Below are 21,584 nucleotides of genomic sequence, written 5' to 3'. Positions count from 1 at the left end.
CCCAAAAATTTAATTTTGCCCCCCTGACCAAAAAAGCTGGCTACGCCCCTGTCTGTAGTAGCTTACTCTTTTCACTGTATTCTTTACCGCTTGTGCTTACCTTCACCTGCACTAAACACATTTTCTTTCAAATCTACTTTGCTCATCAGAGCTTCAAGTACTAGTAGATGACTGTCCCTATATTTCTTTTTCTTCCTAACGTGTTTTCTTGATTATCTTCCCACATAAAAATAATTTTTTACGCTTACTATTATAAAGTCTGCACAAAAAGTAACTCAGCAGTAACAACTGAGTTACTTTTTGTGCAGACTTTATTATGCATTTAAACTGCCGCACTGATGCACAACACTACACCTGATTATTCCTTGTCTCTTTTCTGCCGCAATTTTCTTCTTCGATCTTTCACTTCTTCCGTAACAACATCGCTAACATTGCTTTTGCAATTTTGCTGGATGCTATATGCTTTGCCGCAATTATTGTCTCTCTGCATACATTGCACATTACGGATCTCAATATGCTTGTGTAGTCAGTCTTCAGGCATTTTGATTTGCATTGTTTTAAACTTTGTTTTGCCGATAGAACTATGGAAAAACCAGATGATTTGTTTATGATTGAGATGGACATGGATATGAGAGAACTTGAAGCTGATATTGATATGAACAGTAATCAAATGCAAGGTTTGTATAATGAAGATTGATTCATTGATTGATTATTTGACTGATGGAAGATATTACCCAAACTAGATATTACCGGTCATAGTCTGAAACGTACGTCAGCCGGGACGTCAAATGAAATGCCGTGAATAAAGTTTTGACGTGACTGCTTTTACTGATTGTCATCATGGTCATTTTCTTTCCAATTCGATAGTTTGAGAAAATTTGTTATAACTTTATTGAAGCATATAGAGGGCGACATAATAGGTCTGTTTTAACTAGTAACAAACGCACGGCGCATGCGCGAGCCGGGAAATTCAGTTTTGGTTTTGAAACGTAAACAAAGCCGAATATCAAAACGACTCCATGCAGAAAATCACTTCTTTTTATAAAACTAAGCAAAATTACAACAATTACTTCAGGGAATATAAACACCAAAGTCATATCTAGCACATATGTCAAAAAGAAGTTGAAAATTCATCAGATAAGCGAGAAAGGGTCGAATTTTCGCTCAAAAAAAAATTCGAAAAAAATCATATTTTTTTGGCCTTAAACTTGGCCATAACAAAATTCCCGTACACCACCAATTTCATGATTTTTGTCCTCAAAAATTAACTGCGTAATCCTCATAGTGTTTTCAAGTCAATTCCCCGGGAGACGGAAAAACGGACATATAGAAAAAAAGATATTTAATTTTATCTAATTTAATCCACAAATTGACACCTGAGTCGGGGCGTTGCAAACGTGTTATATACGGTGAGTATGTGTGTACATGTGTAGGGACCGAGCCTACAGCAAGCTTGAACTTCCCGGCTCGCGCATGCGCCCTGCGTTTGTTACTAGTTAAGGTCTGTTTGGCGTCAGCTGTGTGCAAGCGCAACCCATACAGCGACAAATACTCACAGACAGTATAGGACACGCGTCACGTTACTTACGAGGCTCACGAAAATAATTTACCCCGGGGAGATTCCCCATTCAAAATATACGGTTATCGATTACCAATTTAAAAAAACACATACTTATATAAATGGAGTTCGTTGTCGGTTTTAGAATAACTTCGCTTTAACAACACACAGGCACATTTATAATAATACTTTGTGAAGATTTCATGATGTTAAAGCGACGTCAAAATGTAGGTAGTTGCACACTTAACTAACTCACACTTTGGCATTAATGTCAGTTTTAATGTCACATAGATCCAGCTCAACCTGCATGCCGCCCTCGTGAGATATTGTTCGTTAGCATCAGCGCAACCTTTTATAGCGAATACGAATCTCTGCTCATTTTGATATTAAATGATAGCAACGATTAAACTTAGTTCCAAACATCTCATTCTGAGCTTCAAACAAAAGACAAAGGAATGTTATTTCTGCACCCATCCAGCTCTTGGTTGTAAGATTGATTTGCCAATACAGGGCAAAAATTTATTTCGCGTATTAAGTATTTTGTCAATTCTTCGTAGATTTTAAAGTTCCTTGTTTTCACACATTCGATGTTAGAAACGTATTAAACTATTTTTATTTTTATTACATTTTCGTTCCAGATGTGAAAGCACAGAATGGACGATACAAAAAGAATTCCAATGTGCGGTTGATTTCACAAAAACCCAGAGGGGGCTTCAACACCGATAAAGGTTTACAAGCAGTTCTCATGCGATTACAAGCACCGGACGACAGTGGTAAAGGTTACCTAGCACCATTGGGCGGTGATGGAGGCTACGGGGGTAGCAGTGATGACGTATTACAGACTTCGTTATCACCACCAAGAGAACGACATCGTCACGAGACAGGTTCGACCACGGGGACGCGGGACAGTGGATGCAGCAGTGCAGAAGGTAGCGCAGATGACATTGACCATCTGGGGTTGCCTGAAGAGGAAAACAGACCTCCTTCGAGACAATCTCAGTCTACGGATCTTAGTTCTGATGAAACCGATACAAGCAGCGATGATACACCGTCATTTACTGAATTTACGAGAGTATGAACTCTGACTCTGTGAAATAGATGCAAGGGGGAAAATCAGTTTGATCGCTTGGTGGTGGTGATGATTATGATGGTGATGAGTTTAGATAATCGATAGAAAACAACAGTTCGAGGTGTCTGACATTTTTGTCCTCGTCCAAGTTCGTGGCCTGACAAGAACTTATCAAAAAAGACATTGGTCATGAAGTTTGTATGTTGATCAGTAGCTTGACCCCACCTTCAACTGCTATACGCGCGGTCATCGGGTTGTGTTTGCAGCGGCCATTTTGTACCGCCATATCATGTTTACTAGTTTCGAGAGAGGATACGAGGGACTCAGGCTAGTTGACCAGTATTACCAGTGCAGTCAGTTACACTCGATCGCAAACATTCGCATCTGTCAGGACACAGTTCTTTAAACCATAATATGTTTGTACATTCATAGAATGACTTCATAGAATTCATAGAATAACATCATTGCACGTTAGCTGCAAAAACTCATACTCTGTAACTATAGAGGTCAAATTATCAGCTATGATTGTTAAATGGGAACACTTTGGCTCATTGTGTTAGCGTCAAATCCTTCAAAAAAGTATTAAAATACCGTAATGATTCGCCTAATGACGCACATGGGTTCCTTTGCCTTAAAATAGAGAGCTCCCTGGTAATTCCCTGGTTCTTCTGGTAATCCCAACCAGAATCAAGGGTCCGAGCCCTTATTTGCTGGTGAGAATTTTTTACTGGAGGTACTGTTAGTTTATGCCTAAAAATTCCAGTCATGTCAAAGGAGCCAATGTGCGCCATTAGGCGAATCTTTACGGTACTTCGTGGTTGATGAAGGCGTAAACCTTGCGTACTTTACAACAAGAATTCAAATCGAAGTTCTTTCAGAATGCATTATGCAACAACAAATGAAATATATTTGTTTGATATTTTACGTTTAAGGTACGGACTCTATAATAGTAATAAAGAGTACGAGTAACATAATACTTATAGGGCCCGGATTACATGTTACTAATGTGCTCATTACGTGGACAGTGCCTTAAAAATTCGAAGCAGAAAGAACTGTGAAAAAAGCAAAATCACAGGTCATATAAATTGGTCATCCTAATCACTCACTCACCTGTTAACCAGTCAATAGCACAGTGGGCTTGGTGCTATTGACTTGTTCAAACAGGCAGAGGTCTTTCTGCTTCGATTTTTTAAGGCGCTGTCCACGTAATTCCGGGACCAGGGGTTGATTTCACTGACATTTGCGACGCATAAGTCTTTTACCCATTGTAAGGCGTTAAATGTGTTTATAGAGTGTTACTACTAGCATTACAATACATTCACTTGCCTATGAGCTATCGATAAAGCGGTGTCCAGATACAACAGATGACACGATTGAATACCAGAACCACACATTCAGGTGGTTATGAGCTGCTATAGATGGAATGTAGTCCACGTGCGACAGGTGTAATTCTTGTATTCCTGGTAGGCCTATGTACCCACAAGATGTAATGGCCGACTGTGACGAAACTGAAAATGACACAAGGACCTGGGTAATTATATCTCTGGTAACGCTCAATATTACGTAATGTAATGTATTGTATTGTATTGTCCAATGATTTTTGGTGGAAAACCACTGAATATGCATCTGATAATCATTGAAATTTTGTTTTGCTTGGCTCTGCCATAAATTACGTGAAATAATGTGTGCTACCTGCTAATGCAGGTTCATTATATGTTGTATTGTTACAGTTTTTACAAATATTTTTTAATACATTTATTCCTGTCTTGCTGCATCATGTACATTGGGCTATTCCAAAAAATAGACGCACACCCCCTAATGCGATATGGGGTGTACATCTATTTGCTGAAATTGCCGTTATAAAGGTAACCTTTTGTGTTACTGAAACTCACTTTGTCTTTCTATTGTAAGGTAATTGAATTGTAAGATTGTATTTTAACTTTGTGTGCCATAACATCCCTTCAAATCGTGGGGCACGGTGGGTTCGAATCCCTCTGGCGTAAATGTTTCGTGTTGTGCACTTAGGCAAGGCTCTTTACCGCTGCTGTCTCTTCCCACACAGGTTTATAATCATTATGCAATGCGTAACAGACTCGCAGTAGATGATGGAGGGGGTGTTTCAATCCCCCGCAGCAACATTACATGGAGGAGTCTGGCGCAATCGCTTCAAATGAGAGATGGGCACTGCGACCTGTAAGCATTTTCATTTCATTTCATAAGGTTCGTTCCCTTCGACTTAACCTTTTAAACACCTATAAATAAATGGAAAGTGAATTCATTAAATATTATGTAAAAAGAAAACAGGAAAAGAAAAACAAAAACAAAATAGGTAGACCGTGGAATAGTCTAACCCCTATGTGAAATATATTTATTTATTTAATTCATGTTACTTAATAATGTGTTCAAAACAAAATATTGTATTGTTAAAGGTATTAGGCTGTCATGTAATGTAATGTGATGTGATGTCAAATTCTATATTTTTACTAATTTTAATTAATTACTTTTACTAATTAATTAATTTTAATTAATTATTTTTACTAATTTTAATTAAAATAGGAGCATTTGCAGGCCCTATGGAATAAACTCATCATTACATAATGCAATAGGCAAAACATTTTAACACGTGTGTTATACATTAATCGTGAGGAATATACAATCCCTTTGTATTTATACATATTATGTAAGCCACATTTTTACATAAGCTGTATAATTCTACATATCATTTGTTACGTGTATTCCATAAATGATCGGAACCTTGCAAAGACAAGGGGATCCAATTTTTTAAAAATAAAAATATTTACAAATATTTTCTCCATTTTAAAATGGATTGTCTTTCAGAAACTTTAATTCCCATTTTTAGTTATATTTCCTTCATTCGATATTTCCCCTTTTCAACCAAAGTACGTCGGGAATACTGTTTTAAGGTATAAAAAAGTAAATAAAATGCTAGGTCCTCTTTAGGGGGTACCAATAATTTATGGAATAGTCAGAAATAAAATTCGTTTCACATAAATTCCGAAGGTAGCCTATTATTGCAGAATTTTGGATTCTTGTTCGATATGTTTGATTATACTTTATTTCATTTTGACACCCCGATGTTGTGAGATGAAGCCGTTGTTAAATATTAAACACATTTTGGTGCAATTTGTACACCGTCAAGTGATAAAAAATAAGGCAATGTGAGAACCAACAACGTGTTGATAAATATCATGTAATTGTGTGGGCCCAGAACCCCATGGCGTTATTTCTATTAAGGGATAGCTTCAAACCTCAACCGCCAGTCAACCGCAGGCGTCCTGGCAGCACAGAAAAACTCTGAAAAAAAAGGGAAAATTCGTAAAATATGGCAACAATTCTCAACAACAGGCTAAAAAGAAATACAAACGCGGATATTTGCGTAAAAAAAAGAAAGAAGAAGAATAAAAAGAAATTCCTGTAAAAAAAGAAATAAACTTTTCATGCCTGTTTCTATTGTTGGGAATTTGTTTACAACGGAACGCGTTCAATATGCCTGTTCTGTCAAGGCTAAGGACGCGTTCAATTGGTGGTTGGGGTTTGACACTTTTGAAATAATAATATACTTATAAATCTGCACCAGGCCATGGTTGTATCAGTTGTAACTAATACAGGATTACCAATGTTTGGTGTCTATATTTTGTAATTATTTTGTAATATACACATGTATGTACAGAAAATGCAACCATTCCAATGTTATAATACATGTAATATGAAATTGTTAATAGATTTATTACATGAGCGAAAGCTCAATAAAATATGAAATGTGTACAAAAAGAGGTTTTTTAGTTTGTTCTCATTTTGTGTTTTTTAGGTATAGACTATGCCATAGTCGATTTATGAGAAATAAGAATATGACAATATTAAGGGGTAGAGGAGATACAAACCACCAGAGCTCAACTTTTACTCATGTCCGCGAATCATCCCCCCTAAGACACCCTTTTTGCCTCTGCGTTGGACACACAACAGGAACACTATATGTTTCAAGCAATAATTTATACAATAATAGTAAAACATGTCCTCGAATGGCTATAATTCAGCCTTGATTTCACTAATTTTCGGCATTTTCAAACTAAAATTTAACACAATAATAGTACCAAAATGGTCAACCAAATGGCCTCAATCGGACTTTCATTTTGCACATGTTTCTCACTTCTCAGGGGGGCACATTCCCCCTCACACACCCCTACGTCGCGTAAGCGCGCCGCGAAGTCTTCGCGGATATTATTAACAGTTTATACATCAACTGACTGCCCCCACTTTCAAAATCGTTCCGCCGCCGCTGACCGACACGACACAAATGCTGCATATCTTTTTAGAGAGCAACTTACAAGGTTCAAAACACAAAAGGAAATTTGTCGAAGATGCCAAACATGTTCAAAGAAAAATACACAGTTTGTTTATATCGACGTTTTCATGCCCTGTGGTCACTCCCATTGTGGAGGTGACGCATATCATGCTACATATGTAAGGCTGTTAAGGCTCCCTTTTTCAGCATCTCTGTCACCCAAAGACACTTATATCATTGGAACACACCCCTTATTTTATCCATTCGATATATCACCCAAACGTCCTTATTTTTCAATTTGAACAGCAACGTTCATTTATCACTGATGTTGTTAATATTGCAGTGTAGCAAAGCCATTTATAGCCTTTTAGAACTAGAAATTCAATGTTCAAGGCTTCGTAGTGACTGTTGTGGCTCTCACCAAAAGGCACCATTTAAACAGTTAAAAAAGTAAATTACTCTATAGTCCATCTCTATTCCCAAAGACCCTGGTATTTTTTTACCTTTTTCTCTCACCAAAATGGCATGGCACTTACTGAGAAAGTCGCAGCCTTACACCTATATCAACCTCATATTGAAGTTCCCCTCCCGGGTTTCATACTCCTTTGAAACAATAAAAAAAATACATTTCCACAACTTGGCGCCATGTTTTTGACACCCAGGTACAGGTACAGGACAGTCCGTTTCTGTAAATCAAATTAATCTTACAATTTGTCTCTTTATTTGATTCAATTTATATGCGGCCTGTTTTAACTTAAAGAGTGTTCATATTTATCCTTACCTTTGTAAGATGTCATGGTCATTGGTTCACTCGTCAGAGTCAGTTCCTTCAGGAATTGACTGGAACACCTTGTTTGGAAGACCTGTTCGTAGAAACAGATGCGGTTAATTGCCCCTTAATGGATCATCATGGGCAGGTGTTTACAGATGCGTGGTATCTTTGTTCTGGGTTTTCATATACAAGCACATCAACAGGTTAATTTTGTGTCATTGGTTTGCGATATATACTAGTATATCTCGTCTGGCTAAGTGGTCAGAAAGATTAGTATTGCCATAGCTTGCTCTTTAAACGTGTGGAAGTATACATGCAAATGACAAGGTACGTATCATTCTGTCCCGTATGGAAAGGTTTCTATACAAAAACGATTCTCTTATAAACCATGCGCACAGTTTCCATCTCGATACACCTGAGCACACATTTTCCTCCAAGAGCTTCCAAGCAGAGAACAACAAGCAATGAATGTCTCCACCACAGTCTTTGATTACACTACACGGTTGAGTGCATAGCAATGTGAGAGCTGTGGAGCTTCTAGCTGAAAAATGGGCCTCTTTGATTGGTTTTTGGCGAACCCTCAAGTATTACCTTCATCCAATCAGATTTTTTTTTATATCAAACGAAAGCTAACACTTCCCCTAAAAACACTTTTAGTCACTAGGTCAACAGATAACGCCATTCAATGTTATACTAAGGCGAATGCGGTGAATCTGTTGAAAACTATCTATCCAAGCACTTTTTTTTTTACCATAATGTAGGTTTTACAAGTCAAAACCTCAAGTGTTCCTTACAATATTTGTCAAATTTTATGTCATTAAATGTAAAAGCACACTTTTATTGTCCATACACTAGAGTCACTAGAATGAGCAATGGCCAATTCTCTTTAAGTTGCAAATCTTGTGCAAAAAGTTACTATTTCGCCTGTTTTGTCATACGGATGTAAATTCAATGAACTATGACTTTGCTAAAAGAGCGCTTACAAATTGATATGAAATTTGCGACTATATCGTATAAAGTCACTTCTGGATCACATATATGGCCATGAAGGCACGGTTACAACTGTATTTCTAGTATTACCCTTAGAAGTAATGATGACACATGATTAACTACCAAAATAGGTTAAAACTCGGTACTTCTGCATTGAACCATGTCAGAGAATAAGGATAAAGACCAAGGGTCCATTTCACTAAACATTTAACCCTTCGTAATTCAAGTAACTGTTCTTAAAGTTACGAATACCCAATACTACAGTTTGTCCGCTATGAAGTACAAAGTGACAACGCGCGCGTATACAGCGCGTTAACAGTGCGTAGTGATGCGTCTCTGCTGTAGGTATGCGTGCCTTCAAAGTCGGCACAATAGCTGCGTCCGCGTCTGTACTTTGTACTTCAGAGTAGACTGACTATAGACGTAACTTTAAGGAGGGTCCCTGTTGTAAATCTTTATTACTTATACTGCTTATACCAAGGGTACGGCTCGTAACTTTTATCGGTGTCATGGTGTGCATATGAAGAATATTGTGCATGATGCAGTCATGTCTACAGTAGAATTCACCACGACCTTTGCAGGACTTAAACCCCATTAAAAGCTATTAAACCAAGATAACAATCATTGAAAACAGCTCAACTATGTTACATCAGATCTTCTCTGGTTAAATCCGCACACACATGTGTCTGTTTTACCTGTGTAATGAGCAATGAGCTGGTATTATAGTTTCAGTTGGGTGAACGATTATAAAGCAAACACAAGGTAACAATTTCTGTGTGGCCTTTGTTCACGAAATGAGACAATATTGCATATTGCTAACCACATTCTTGAAAATGAGAAACATAATGGCTGTGGGCCGTAACACGGTTTGGAAATAATTTCTTCATATTTTGTGGTGTTATCTGTCGTTTACATATCCTTCCTAAAACACCAAAGTGCGAATATTTCCAAACACCTAAATTAGCTAAAAATTTAGGACATGTTAGAAAACTATATTTTCTAGAATTTCAGAAGAGTACTTTTAATATTGGCCGGTTATTTTTCACACAGCGACGTTAACTAGGCAATGTACTATTACCTATAACATACACTAAAACACCAAAGTGCGAATATTTCCAAACATCTAAATTAGCTAAAAATTTAGGACATGTTACAAAACTATATTTTCTAGAATTTTAGAAGAGTACTTTTAATATTGGCCGGTTATTTTTCACACAGCGACCTTAACTAGACAATCAATCAAGACACGGGTCTTGATTGATTTTCCCGACTGTTGAATTTTACTGGATGCATTTCACCATTCCCCCCCGACTGGGTGCATCCCCCCGACTTACCAGCAAAAGTGGGGTGGGTGGGGATGGGGTTGGGTGTCTGTAGTAGCTTACTCTTTTCACTTTATTCTTTGCCGCTTGTGCTTACCTTCACCTGCACTACACACATTTTCTTTCAAATCTACTTTGCTCATGGGAGCTTCACGTATAGTAGTAGATGGCTGTCCCTATATTTCTTTTTCTTCCTAATCTTTCGTGTTTTCCTGATTATTTTCACACATTATGTTTTTTACGCTTATTATTATATTATGCATTTTAACTGCCGCACTGCACTGATGCACAACACTACACCGGATTTATTGCTTGTCTCTTTTCTGCCGCAATTTTCGTCTTCGATCTTGCACTTCCGTAACAACATCGCTAACATTGCTTTCGCAATTTTGCTGGATGCTCTATGCTTTGCCGCAATTGTCTCTCTGCTTACATTGCACATTACGGATCTCAATATGCTTGTGTAGTCAGTCTTCAGTTTTGATTTGCATTGTTTTAAACTTTGTTTTGCCGATAGAACTATGGAAAAACCAGATGATTTGTTTATGATTGAGATGGACATGGATATGAGAGAACTTGAAGCTGATATTGATATGAACAGTAATCAAATGCAAGGTTTGTATAATGAAGATTGATTCATTGATTGATTATTTGATTGATGGAAGATATTACCCAAACTAGATATTACCGGTCATAGTCTAAACGTACGTCAGCCGGGACGTCAAATGAAATGCCTTGAATAAAGTTTTGACATGACTGCTTTTACCGATTGTCATCATGGTCATTTTCTTTCCAATTCGAGAGTTTGAGAAAATTTGTTATAACTTTATTGAAGCATATAGAGGGCGACATAATAGATCTTTTGGCGTCAGCAGTGTGCAAGCAAAGCCCAGACAGAGACAAATACTCACAGACGGTACAGGACACACGTCACGTTACTTACGAGGCTCACGAAAATACCCCGGGGAAATTCTGAAAGCCTAAATATCGATTACGAATTTAAAAAAAACTTAGAATGGATTTCGTTGTCGGTTTTAGAGTAACTTCGCTTTAACAACACAGAGGCACATTTATAATAATACTTTGTGAAGATTTCATGATGTTAAGGCGACGTCAAAATGTAACTAGGTAGTTATTAGTTGCACACTAAACTAACTCACACATTGGCAGAAATGTCAGTTTTAATGTCACATAGATCCAGCTCAACCTGCATGCCGCCCTCGTGAGATATTGTTCGTTAGCATCAGCGCAAATTATAGCGAATACGAATCTCTGCTCATTTTGGTATTAAATGAGAGCAACGATTAAACTTAGTTCCAAACATCTCATTCTGAGCTTCAAACAAAAGACAAAGGAATATTATTTCTGCACCCATCCAGCTCTTGGTTGTAAGATTGATTTACCAACAGTATAGCCTAGATGGAAACAGGGCAAAAATTCATTTCGCGTATCAAGTATTTTGTCAATTCTTCGTAGATTTTAAAGTTCCTTGTTTTCACACATTCGATGTTACAAACGTATTAAACTATTTTATTTTTATTACATTTTCGTTCCAGATGTGAAAGCACAGAATGGACGATACAAAAAGAATTCCAATGTGCGGTTGATTTCACAGAAACCCAGAGGGGGCTTCAACACCGATAAAGGTTTACAAGCAGTTCTCATGCGATTACAAGCACCGGACGACAGTGGTAAAGGTTACCTAGCACCATTGGCCGGTGATGGAGGCTACGGGGTAGCAGTGATGACGTATTACAGACTTCGTTATCACCACCAAGAGAACGACATCGTCACGAGACAGGTTCGACCACGGGGACGCGGGACAGTGGATGCAGCAGTGCAGAAGGTAGCGCAGATGACATTGACCATCTGGGGTTGCCTGAAGAGGAAAACAGACCTCCTTCGAGACAATCTCAGTCTACGGATCTTAGTTCTGATGAAACCGATACAAGCAGCGATGATACACCGTCATTTACTGAATTTACGAGAGTATGAACTCTGACTCTGTGAAATAGATGCAAGGGGGAAAATCAGTTTGATCGCTTGGTGGTGCATGGTGGTGATATAGTTATGATGGTGATGAGTTTAGATAATCGATAGAAAACAACAGTTCGAGGTGTCTGACATTTTTGTCCACGTCCAAGTTCGTGGCCTGACAAGGACTTATCAAAAAAGACATTGGTCATGAAGTTTGTATGTTGACCAGTAGCTTGATCCCTCCAGTCCTTCAACTGCTATACGCGCGGTCATCGGGTTGTGTTTTTGTACCGCCATATCATGTTTACTAGTTTCGAGAGAGGATACGAGGGACTCAGGCTAGTTGACCAGTATTACCAGTGCAGTCAGTTACACTCGATCGCAAACATTCGCATCTGTCCGGAGACAGTTCTTTAAACCATAATATGTTTGTACATTCATAGAATGACTTCATAGAATTCACAGAATAACATCATTTAACGTTAGCTGCAAAAACTATAGAGGTCAAATTATCAGCTATGATTGTTAAATGGGCAAACTTTGGCTCATTGTGTTAGCGTCAAATCCTTGAAAAAAGTATTAAAATACCGTAAATATTCGCCTAATGACGCACATGGGTTCCTTTGCCTTAAAATAGAGAGCTCCCTGGTAATTCCCTGGTTCTTCTGGTAATCCCAACAAGAATCAAGGGTCCGAGCCCTTATTTGCTGGTGAGAATTTTTACTGGAGGTTCTGTTAGTTTATGCCTAAAAATTCCAGTTATGTCAAGGGAGCCCACATGCGCCATTAGGCGAATATTTACGGTACTTCGTGGTTGATGAAGGTGTAAACCTTGCGTAATTTTATTATGCAACAACAAATGAAATATATTTGTTTGGTATTTTGGTACGGACTCTATAATTAATAGTAATAGTAATAAAGAGTTAAGGTACGAGTAACATATATACTCATAGAGCCAGGATTACATGTTACTAACATGTCCAGCATACCAGACATTTGGAGTATACTGCTATTGGGCAAAACATTAATGTCTCGAAGCTTTTGAATATTTTAAAATCCAAATGTGGATTGCGTTTTTTCCACTCCACTCCAAACCCCAGTCAAACTTTACAATCTTATACACGTAATGAAATATTTTCGCTAATTTCACAATTCTGCCAACAAGTGCCTTTAAAACACATCTATTTTTTTACCGAAATCAGTGGGTAATTTTTGTACAGCAAAAATGGAGGGAAAAATCGGGTCAATTTCTCAAAGACAAATGGAAATGCGCCTGCAAATCAAACGAGCGCGGCAGCTTTGAGACATACCATTTTGTTTTGCCTTACGAATGGTCAAACCAGTATATTACACTAGTCACAAGCCTAGGTGCCCAAAGTAGTAGATGTGTCACATAATGGTTGTATCAACATTGTGTATTTAAAACATTTCATGGGCTCATTACGTGGACAGTGCCTTAAAAATTCGAAGCATAAAGACCTGTGAAAAACCAAAATCACAGGTCATATATATTCGTCATCCTAATCACTCACCTGTTTTAACCAGTCAATAGCACAATGGGCTTGGTGCTATTAACTGGTTAAAACAGGCAGAGGTCTTTCAGCTTCGATTTTTTAAGGCGCTGACCACGTAATTCCGGGACCAGGGGTTGATTTCACTAACATTTGCGATGCATCATAAGTCTTTTACCCATTGTAAGGCGTTAAATGTGTTTATAGAGTGTTACTACTAGAATTACAATACATTCACTTGCCTATGAGCTATGGATAAAGCGTTGTCCAGATACAACAGGTGACATGATTGAATACCAGAACCACACATTCAGGTGGTTATGAGCTGCTATAGATGGAATGTAGTCCACGTGCGACAGGTGTAATTCTTGTATTCCTGGTAGGCCTATGTACCCACAAGATGTAATGGCCGACTGTGACGAAACTGAAAATGACACAAGGACCTGGGTAATTCTCTGGTGACGCTCAATATTACGTAATGTAATGTATTGTATTGTCCAATGATTTTTGGTGGAAAACCACTGGGTATGCATCTGATAATCATTGAAATTTTTTTTTGCTTGGCTCTGCCATAAATTACGTGAAATAATGTGTGCTACCTGCTAATGCAGGTTCATTATATGTTGTATTGTTACAGTTTTACAAATATTTTTAATACCTTTATTCCTGTCTTGCTGCATCATGTGCATTGGGCGATTCCAAAAAATAGACGCACACCCCCTAATGCGATGTGGGGTGTACATCTATTTGCTGAAATTGCCGTTATAAAGGTAACCTTTTGTGTTACTGAAACTCACTTTGTCTTTCTATTGTAAGGTAATTGAATTGTAAGATTGTATTTTACCTTCGTGTGCCATAACATCCCTTCAAATCGTGGGGCACGGTGGGTTCGAATCCCTCTGGCGTCAACGTGTCGTACACTTAGGCAAGGCTCTTTACCACTGCTGTCTCTCCCCATACAGATGAATAATCACTATTCAATGCCGGGAAGGTAAAAGACTCGCAGTAGATGATGGAGGGGTATATCAATTATCAATCTCCCCAGCAACATTTAGAGAATAAAGGTATTGGTTTTAGCCACTGGAGTGCATCTATCGTCTCATATAAACGGGCGACATCATTATTTTAAGTAAAACAACGAGGCGAAGCCGAGTTGTTTTACGCCAAAAATAATGATGTCGCCCGTGTTATAATATATGAGACGATAGATGCACGACAGCGGCTAAAAACAATACCTTTATTCTCATTCTTAAACACTTCAATTCAAATAGAAATATAAGCAATTTTAATCAAATTAAATCCTACATTTTACAAGGAACTACCTAGGGCTTAAAATCGATCAGTCCCGTTGTTGCTATGCGCCTCCGATTGCTTCAAATAGCGAGCACGCGTATCGCGTTGATGCACACGCGCCGACCCGTGTGATATCATGTCATATCACACGGGTAATAACCAATGAGATTGCAGGAACGTTCTCAAGTGTTTAAGAATACCTGGTAGAGTCATATTTAGCACAGGTTCGTTCCCTTAGACTTAACCTTTTAAACACCTAAATACTAGTAGATGGAAAGTGAATTCATTCAATATTATGGAAAAAGAAAACAGGAAAAGAAAAACAAAAACAAAATAGGTAGACCGTGGAATAGTCTAACCCCTATGTGAAATATATTTATTTATTTAATTCATGTTACTTAATAATGTGTTCAAAACAAAATATTGTATTGTTAATGGTATTAGGCTGTAATGTAATGTGATGTGATGTCAAATTCTATATTTTTACTAATAGGAGCATTTTCAGGCCTTATAGAATAAACTCATCATTACATAATGCTATGTAAAATGGAACTTCATAGGCAAATCATTTTAAAACTTATGTTATACATGAATCGTGAGGAATATACAATCCCTTTGTATTTATACATATTATGTAAGCCACATTTTTACATAAGCTGTATAATAATAATTACATATCATTTGTTACGTGTATTCCATAAATGATCGGAACCTTGCAAAGACAAGGGGATCCACTATTTACAAAATATTTTCTCCATTTTAAAATGGATTGTCTTTCAGAAACTTTAATTCCCATTTGTAAATATATTTCAATCATTCGATATTTCCCCTTTTCGGAAAGTCGGTTTTTAAGGTAAAAAGTAAATAAAATGCTAGGTTCTCTTTAGGGGTACCAATAATTTATGGAATAGTCCGAAATAAAATTCGTTTCACATAAATTCCGAAAGTGGAATATTATTGCATAATTTTGGATTCTTGTTCGACATGTTTGATTATACTTTATTTCATTTTGACACCCCGATGTTGCGAGGTGAAGCCGGTCTAAAATGTGACATGATCAAAAGGAATGAGTCACATGTCGACCCTGGTCGAAAATGAGTTTTATATATGTTTCTAAAGAGGACACTCGGAGCTTTCAGAAACTGAAACCCACATGTTGATACGCATTTTCTTTGCGAAGTTATGTCAATTTATCAATCGCTGAAAACAATGTAAAACAAAAGAATTTTACCACTTTCTTTGCCAATATCTCAAAATCAATATTAGCGACATCCGACTCATTTCCCTTGATCGTGTCACAAATACATTTTGGTGCAATTCGTACACCGTCAAGTGATAAAAATAATACAATGTGAGAACCAACAACGAACGTGTTGATAAATATCACTTAATTGTGTGGGCACAGAACCCCATGGCGTTATTTCTATTAAGGGATAGCTTCAAACCTCAACCGCCAGTCAACCGCAGGCGTCCTGGCAGCACAGAAAAACTCTGTAAAAAGGGGAAAATTCGTAAAATATGGCAACAATTCTCAACAACAGGCTAAAAAGAAATACAAACGCGGATATTTGGGTAAAAAAAAGAAAGAAGAAGAATAAAAAGAAATTCCTGTAAAAAATGAATGAAAATTGTCATGCCTGTTTCTATTGTTGGGAATTTGTTTACAACGGAACGCGTTCAATATGCCTGTTCTGTCAAAGCTCCTAACGCGGTCAATTGGTGGTTGGGGTTTGAAACTTTTGAAATAATAATATACTTATAAATCTGCACCAGGCCTTGGTTGTATCAATTGTAACTAATACAGGATTACCAATGTTTGGTGTCTATATTTGTAATTATTTTGTAATATTATGTACAGAAAATGCAACCATTCCGATGTTATAATATGAAAGTGTTAATAGATTTATTACATGAGCGAAAGCTCAATAAAATATGAAATGTGTACAAAAAAGAGTTGTTTTTTTTTTTGTTTTATTTTGTCTTTTAGGTCTAGACTATGTCATAGCCGATTTGTGAGAAATAAGAAATATGTTATTAATCATGATGAACGCATATCCCTTTAAAAGGGAAAGCCAGCCTCAATGTAGAAGAGGTCTTGTAATTAGTTTTGGTCAATGTGAAAGGCATTTTTAGGATCACGCTTACATCTACATGACAGTCCACCAAACCATCAACGATGAGAACATGCACACTGAAACAGCAGAAAACATTAATTCCTAATCTCATGTCAACTCTTTTAATTCATTACATGTACTCCAAATTGTTCTGGTCTGTTTGTTTTGTTGTTGTTGTTGTTGTTGTTGTTGTTGTTGTTGTTGGGTTTTTTTGTCTTTTCAGCTTTTTACCCACGATATCTCAATTTCCAATTTTGTAATACCAGAACTTACGAACTCAATATCTTCGCTTAGGAATGTCCGATTTCACTGCTTTCGATATATACACTGCCGGTTTGAGTTAACTTACATGTACATTTTATTTTAAAATAACTTAATTAATTCGCAATGTATAGTTTAAGCCTACTATATTATAATAGATAGTGGCCAGCACATTTATAAAAGGACTGGTTACTCAACTACAATCTTCACTCTTAAACTGTGTTTTTCTGAATGTGCTGATCATGTTGATTGCTAGTCGGAAACTCCTGCGAAGCTATGGACATGGCATCTTACATACTCCATTCTATAACAGTCTGCCTAGTGCCTTGTGTGTTTTCTCTTCAATCATTTTGTTGAATGTAATTTATGAATCAAATAGTTATGTGTCATTTTATTTATAATAAAGAAGTTATTAAATTAATAAAGTAAGACAATTTATTTATCTATAAGTACATGTCAAATGGGGTACATTGTTCAATACTATAGGCCTACATGCATAAATTATGCCCATATTATAGCTAGGCCCTAAAACTTCATTTTGCATCGGATTTTTCCGTTGAAAAGACAAAACTGATGTTTATGATAGCAACCATTTCATCAATAACATTTTGAGTCATTTTTATCCATAAAACGACACAGGATATGATAGATAACTACTTTCACATCAATATGGTCCATATGATCACAGATTGTTGAGAATCTGTGATATGATCCGGGGATATGATGAAGATTTTGATTCTATAGATCTGTTATCAACATGATATCACGCTGTTCAGTGGTCAAGGAGTAAGGACCCCCGGTCAAGGACACTGATATGACATCATAGGTGATGTCAGATTTTCTTCTGCTGACCATATGATGCTATATATTAACTATTATTGTTACATTTAGGCCTATACCTAGAACTTTTAAAGTCATAATTAGTTCAAACATAACTTTGGTAATTCTCACTCGTTTTCGTTCGTTGAAACGGCAAAACATACTTACTTTTCCTTACAAATCGAATTAAAATATTTTTAAAAAAATTCAACCACAAAAAGTTTTAAACAAAAGTCATTCCAATACCAATAAAAATAATCTCTTGAGCATACAAACACCATCCCAGAAATAGGTACCAGCCCGATGGGCTGGCGAAAATGCAACCATTCCGATGTTATAATATGAAAGTCTTAATAGATTTATTACATGAGCGAAAGCTCAATAAAATATGAAATGTGTACAAAAAAGAGTTGTTTTTTAGTTTGCCTCATTTTGTCTTTTAGGTCTAGACTATGTCATAGCCGATTTGTGAGAAATAAGAAATATGTTATTAATCATGATGAACGCATATCCCTTTAAAAGGAAAGCCAGCCTCAATGTAGAAGAGGTCTTGTAATTAGTTTTGGTCAATGTGAAAGGCATTTTTAGGATCACGCTTACATCTACATGACAGTCCACCAAACCATCAACGATGAGAACATGCACACTGAAACAGCAGAAAACATTAATTCCTAATCTTATGTCAACTCTTTTAATTCATTATATGTACTCCTTTTTGTTCTGTTCTGTTTGTTTTGTTGTTGTTGTTGTTGTTGTTGTTGTTGTTGTTGTTGTTGTTGTTGGGTTTTTTTGTCTTTTCAGCTTTTTACCCACGATATCTCAATTTCCAATTTTGTAATACCAGAACTTACGAACTCAATATCTTCGCTTAGGAATGTCCGATTTCACTGCTTTCGATATATACACTGCCGGTTTGAGTTAACTTACATGTACATTTTATTTTAAAATAACTTAATTAATTCGCAATGTATAGTTTAAGCCTACTATATTATAATAGTGGCCAGCACATTTATAAAGGACTGGTTACTCAACTACAATCTTCACTCTTAAACTGTGTTTTTCTGAATGTGCTGATCATGTTAATTGCTAGTCGGAAACTCCTGCGAAGCTATGGACATGGCATCTTACATACTCCATTCTATAACAGTCTGCCTAGTGCCTTGTGTGTTTTCTCTTCAATCATTTTGTTGAATGTAATTTTATGAATCAAATAGTTATGTGTCATTTTATTTATAATAAAGAAGTTATTAAATTAATAAAGTAAGACAATTTATTTATCTATAAGTAGTACATGTCAAATGGGGTACATTGTTCAATACTATAGGCCTACATGCATAAATTATGCCCATATTATAGCTAGGCCCTAAAAACTTTATTTTGCATCGGATTTTTCCTGTTGAAAAGACAAAACTGATGTTTATGATAGCAACCATTTCATCAATAACATTTTGAGTCATTTTTATCCATAAAACGACACAGGATATGATAGATAACTACTTTCACATCAATATGGTCCATATGATCACAGATTGTTGAGAATCTGTGATATGATCCGGGATATGATGAAGATTTTGATTCTATAGATCTGTTATCAACATGATATCACGCTGTTCAGTGGTCAAGGAGTAAGGACCCCCGGTCAAGGACACTGATATGACATCATAGGTGATGTCAGATTTTCTTCTGCTGACCATATGATGCTATATATTAACTATTATTGTTACATTTAGGCCTATACCTAGAACTTTTAAAGTCATAATTAGTTTAAACATAACTTTGGTAATACTCACTCGTTTTCGTTCGTTGAAACGGCAAAACATACTTACTTTTCCTTACAAATCGAATTAAAATATTTTTAAAAAAATTCAACCACAAAAAGTTTTAAACAAAAGTCATTCCAATACCAATAAAAAATAATCTCTTGAGCATACAAACACCATCCCAGAAATAGGTACCAGCCCGATGGGCTGGCGAAAAGGTTTATATTAGTCGAATTTAAAGTACAGTAGGAGAGACCAAGGAGTGTCCGCACACGTCACAGCTAAGTACCCAAGAAAACAAGACAGTCCGCGACGTCTCTCCGCAGAAATTATCACCAAAAATGTTTTAATTAGTAATATTGTTATAATCTCAAGACAATCATTTTGGTATCAATATGTAGGCTAATTGATTGTTCTAACTTTCTGGTATTACTTTAAGTAAAAACAATCATTAGTTGTCAGGTAGATGAACATAAAATGTATAATTTGCCATGGTAACGATGTAAAATATGACAATATTAAGGGGTAGAGGAAATATAAACCGTACTCATACTAATGATTTCATGTTGGTATCAATATGTAGCTAATTAATTGTTCTAACTTTCTAGTATTATTTTAAAGCAAAGCAAACCTTAGTTGTCAGGTTGAAGTAGATAAACAGAATTACATGTGAGATAAAAGTAACTTTTCCATGCGTAATCAATGTAAAATATGACAATATTAAGGGTAGAGGAAATACAAACTTTTGCTGATGATAATGAATTAAATTTGATATCTGTTTACGAGCCGTAATGACTCAAGGCCAAAATCACCTTTTACCCAAGTTCACACGGATGCACAACAATAATACACTGTTTGATTAAGTTAACAAATTCAAATGAAATTTAATGAAAAGTATAATATCCTCGGACACAGTGGCGTAGCGACGGGGAGAGGGGCAGGGGGCACATGCCCCGAGCGCCACCTTAGGGGGCACCGAATTATGCGCGCCCTCCAAGCGATGAAAGTCAACATTTTTGTGTGGTTCGCATTTCAGCACAAACAACTTCATTATAACCAAAATTACTTTATAATTGTTTCAAGAATTGGGCGCAATTTTGTACCCTTGGCCCCGGGCACCACAACCCCCAAAGCTACGCCACTGATCGGACAATATACTGCCATATAAACATGCATGCATCAACAAAAGTTTAATTCTACGTGTTTACTTAGCCGATCCTCTTCTTGTTGATGATGACAATCCCTCATTTCAAATATTGAGTTTAGTTTTGGTTTTGGTCACGTGGTTTCCTATTAGCCTGCCTAAGCTCTTGACTAACATGATTATCGATATCTTTGTTTCTACCCTTTGTTAGAAACTTGTAGCAAGGAGATTCGGTTTTCATTTCAGTTTGTTGTATAAACGTGTGAAGAAGATAATCACTTGGTTTGAAGTTACCTGATGTCAAAAATGAATTCATTATCATGAGTAAAAGTTGAGTTATGGTGGTTTTTATTTCCCCTACTCCTTAATATTACCATGTTTTACATTGTTATACATGGAAAATGAATCTTTTCTCATATTTTATATCTATCTACCCGACAATTAATGTTAGCTTTGCTTTAAAACAATACTAGAACGTTTGAACAATCAATTAGCTATAAATTAATTCCAAAATGAATTTTGGAATTAATTTAATATCATGAGTTTAAGTTGAGTTATGATGGTTTATATTTCCCTTACCCCTTAATATTGTTACATGTGGAAAAGTAATTTTTTTTTCACATTTTCTGTCCATTTTCCTGACAAACAGTGGTTGATCAAACCCCACACATAAAATTATTCAAAATATTAC

At 36.5% G+C, this 21,584-nt stretch overlaps 3 protein-coding genes across 3 annotated transcripts in view; all 3 read left to right on the top strand.

The window, feature by feature from the left end:
* The window catches only part of LOC140141864 (uncharacterized), a 125,136-nt gene extending 110,446 nt beyond the window's left edge, over nt 1-14,690 (top strand). Inside the window, exon 12 of the transcript XR_011857469.1 lies at nt 12,920-14,690. The gene's annotated coding sequence lies outside the window, so the exon portion shown is untranslated. The remainder of the gene's footprint in view (nt 1-12,919) is intronic.
* Nucleotides 579-6,408, top strand: LOC140141863 (uncharacterized). Its single transcript, XM_072163735.1, has 2 exons — nt 579-677; nt 2,197-6,408. Exons 1-2 carry the CDS (start codon nt 584-586, stop codon nt 2,634-2,636), a joined length of 534 nt encoding a protein of 177 aa, XP_072019836.1. The 5' UTR covers nt 579-583; the 3' UTR covers nt 2,637-6,408.
* LOC140142354 (uncharacterized) lies at nt 10,531-12,016 on the top strand. The gene is made up of 2 exons (XM_072164323.1): nt 10,531-10,629; nt 11,571-12,016. The coding sequence occupies exons 1-2, from the start codon at nt 10,536-10,538 to the stop codon at nt 12,014-12,016; spliced, it is 540 nt and encodes a 179-aa protein (XP_072020424.1). The 5' UTR covers nt 10,531-10,535.
* Nucleotides 14,691-21,584: the final 6,894 nt, after the last annotated feature.

Source organism: Amphiura filiformis, chromosome 20, assembly GCF_039555335.1.
Source record: "Amphiura filiformis chromosome 20, Afil_fr2py, whole genome shotgun sequence".
Lineage (NCBI taxonomy): Eukaryota > Metazoa > Echinodermata > Ophiuroidea > Amphilepidida > Amphiuridae > Amphiura > Amphiura filiformis.
This window is presented reverse-complemented; position numbering and strand designations above follow the sequence as displayed.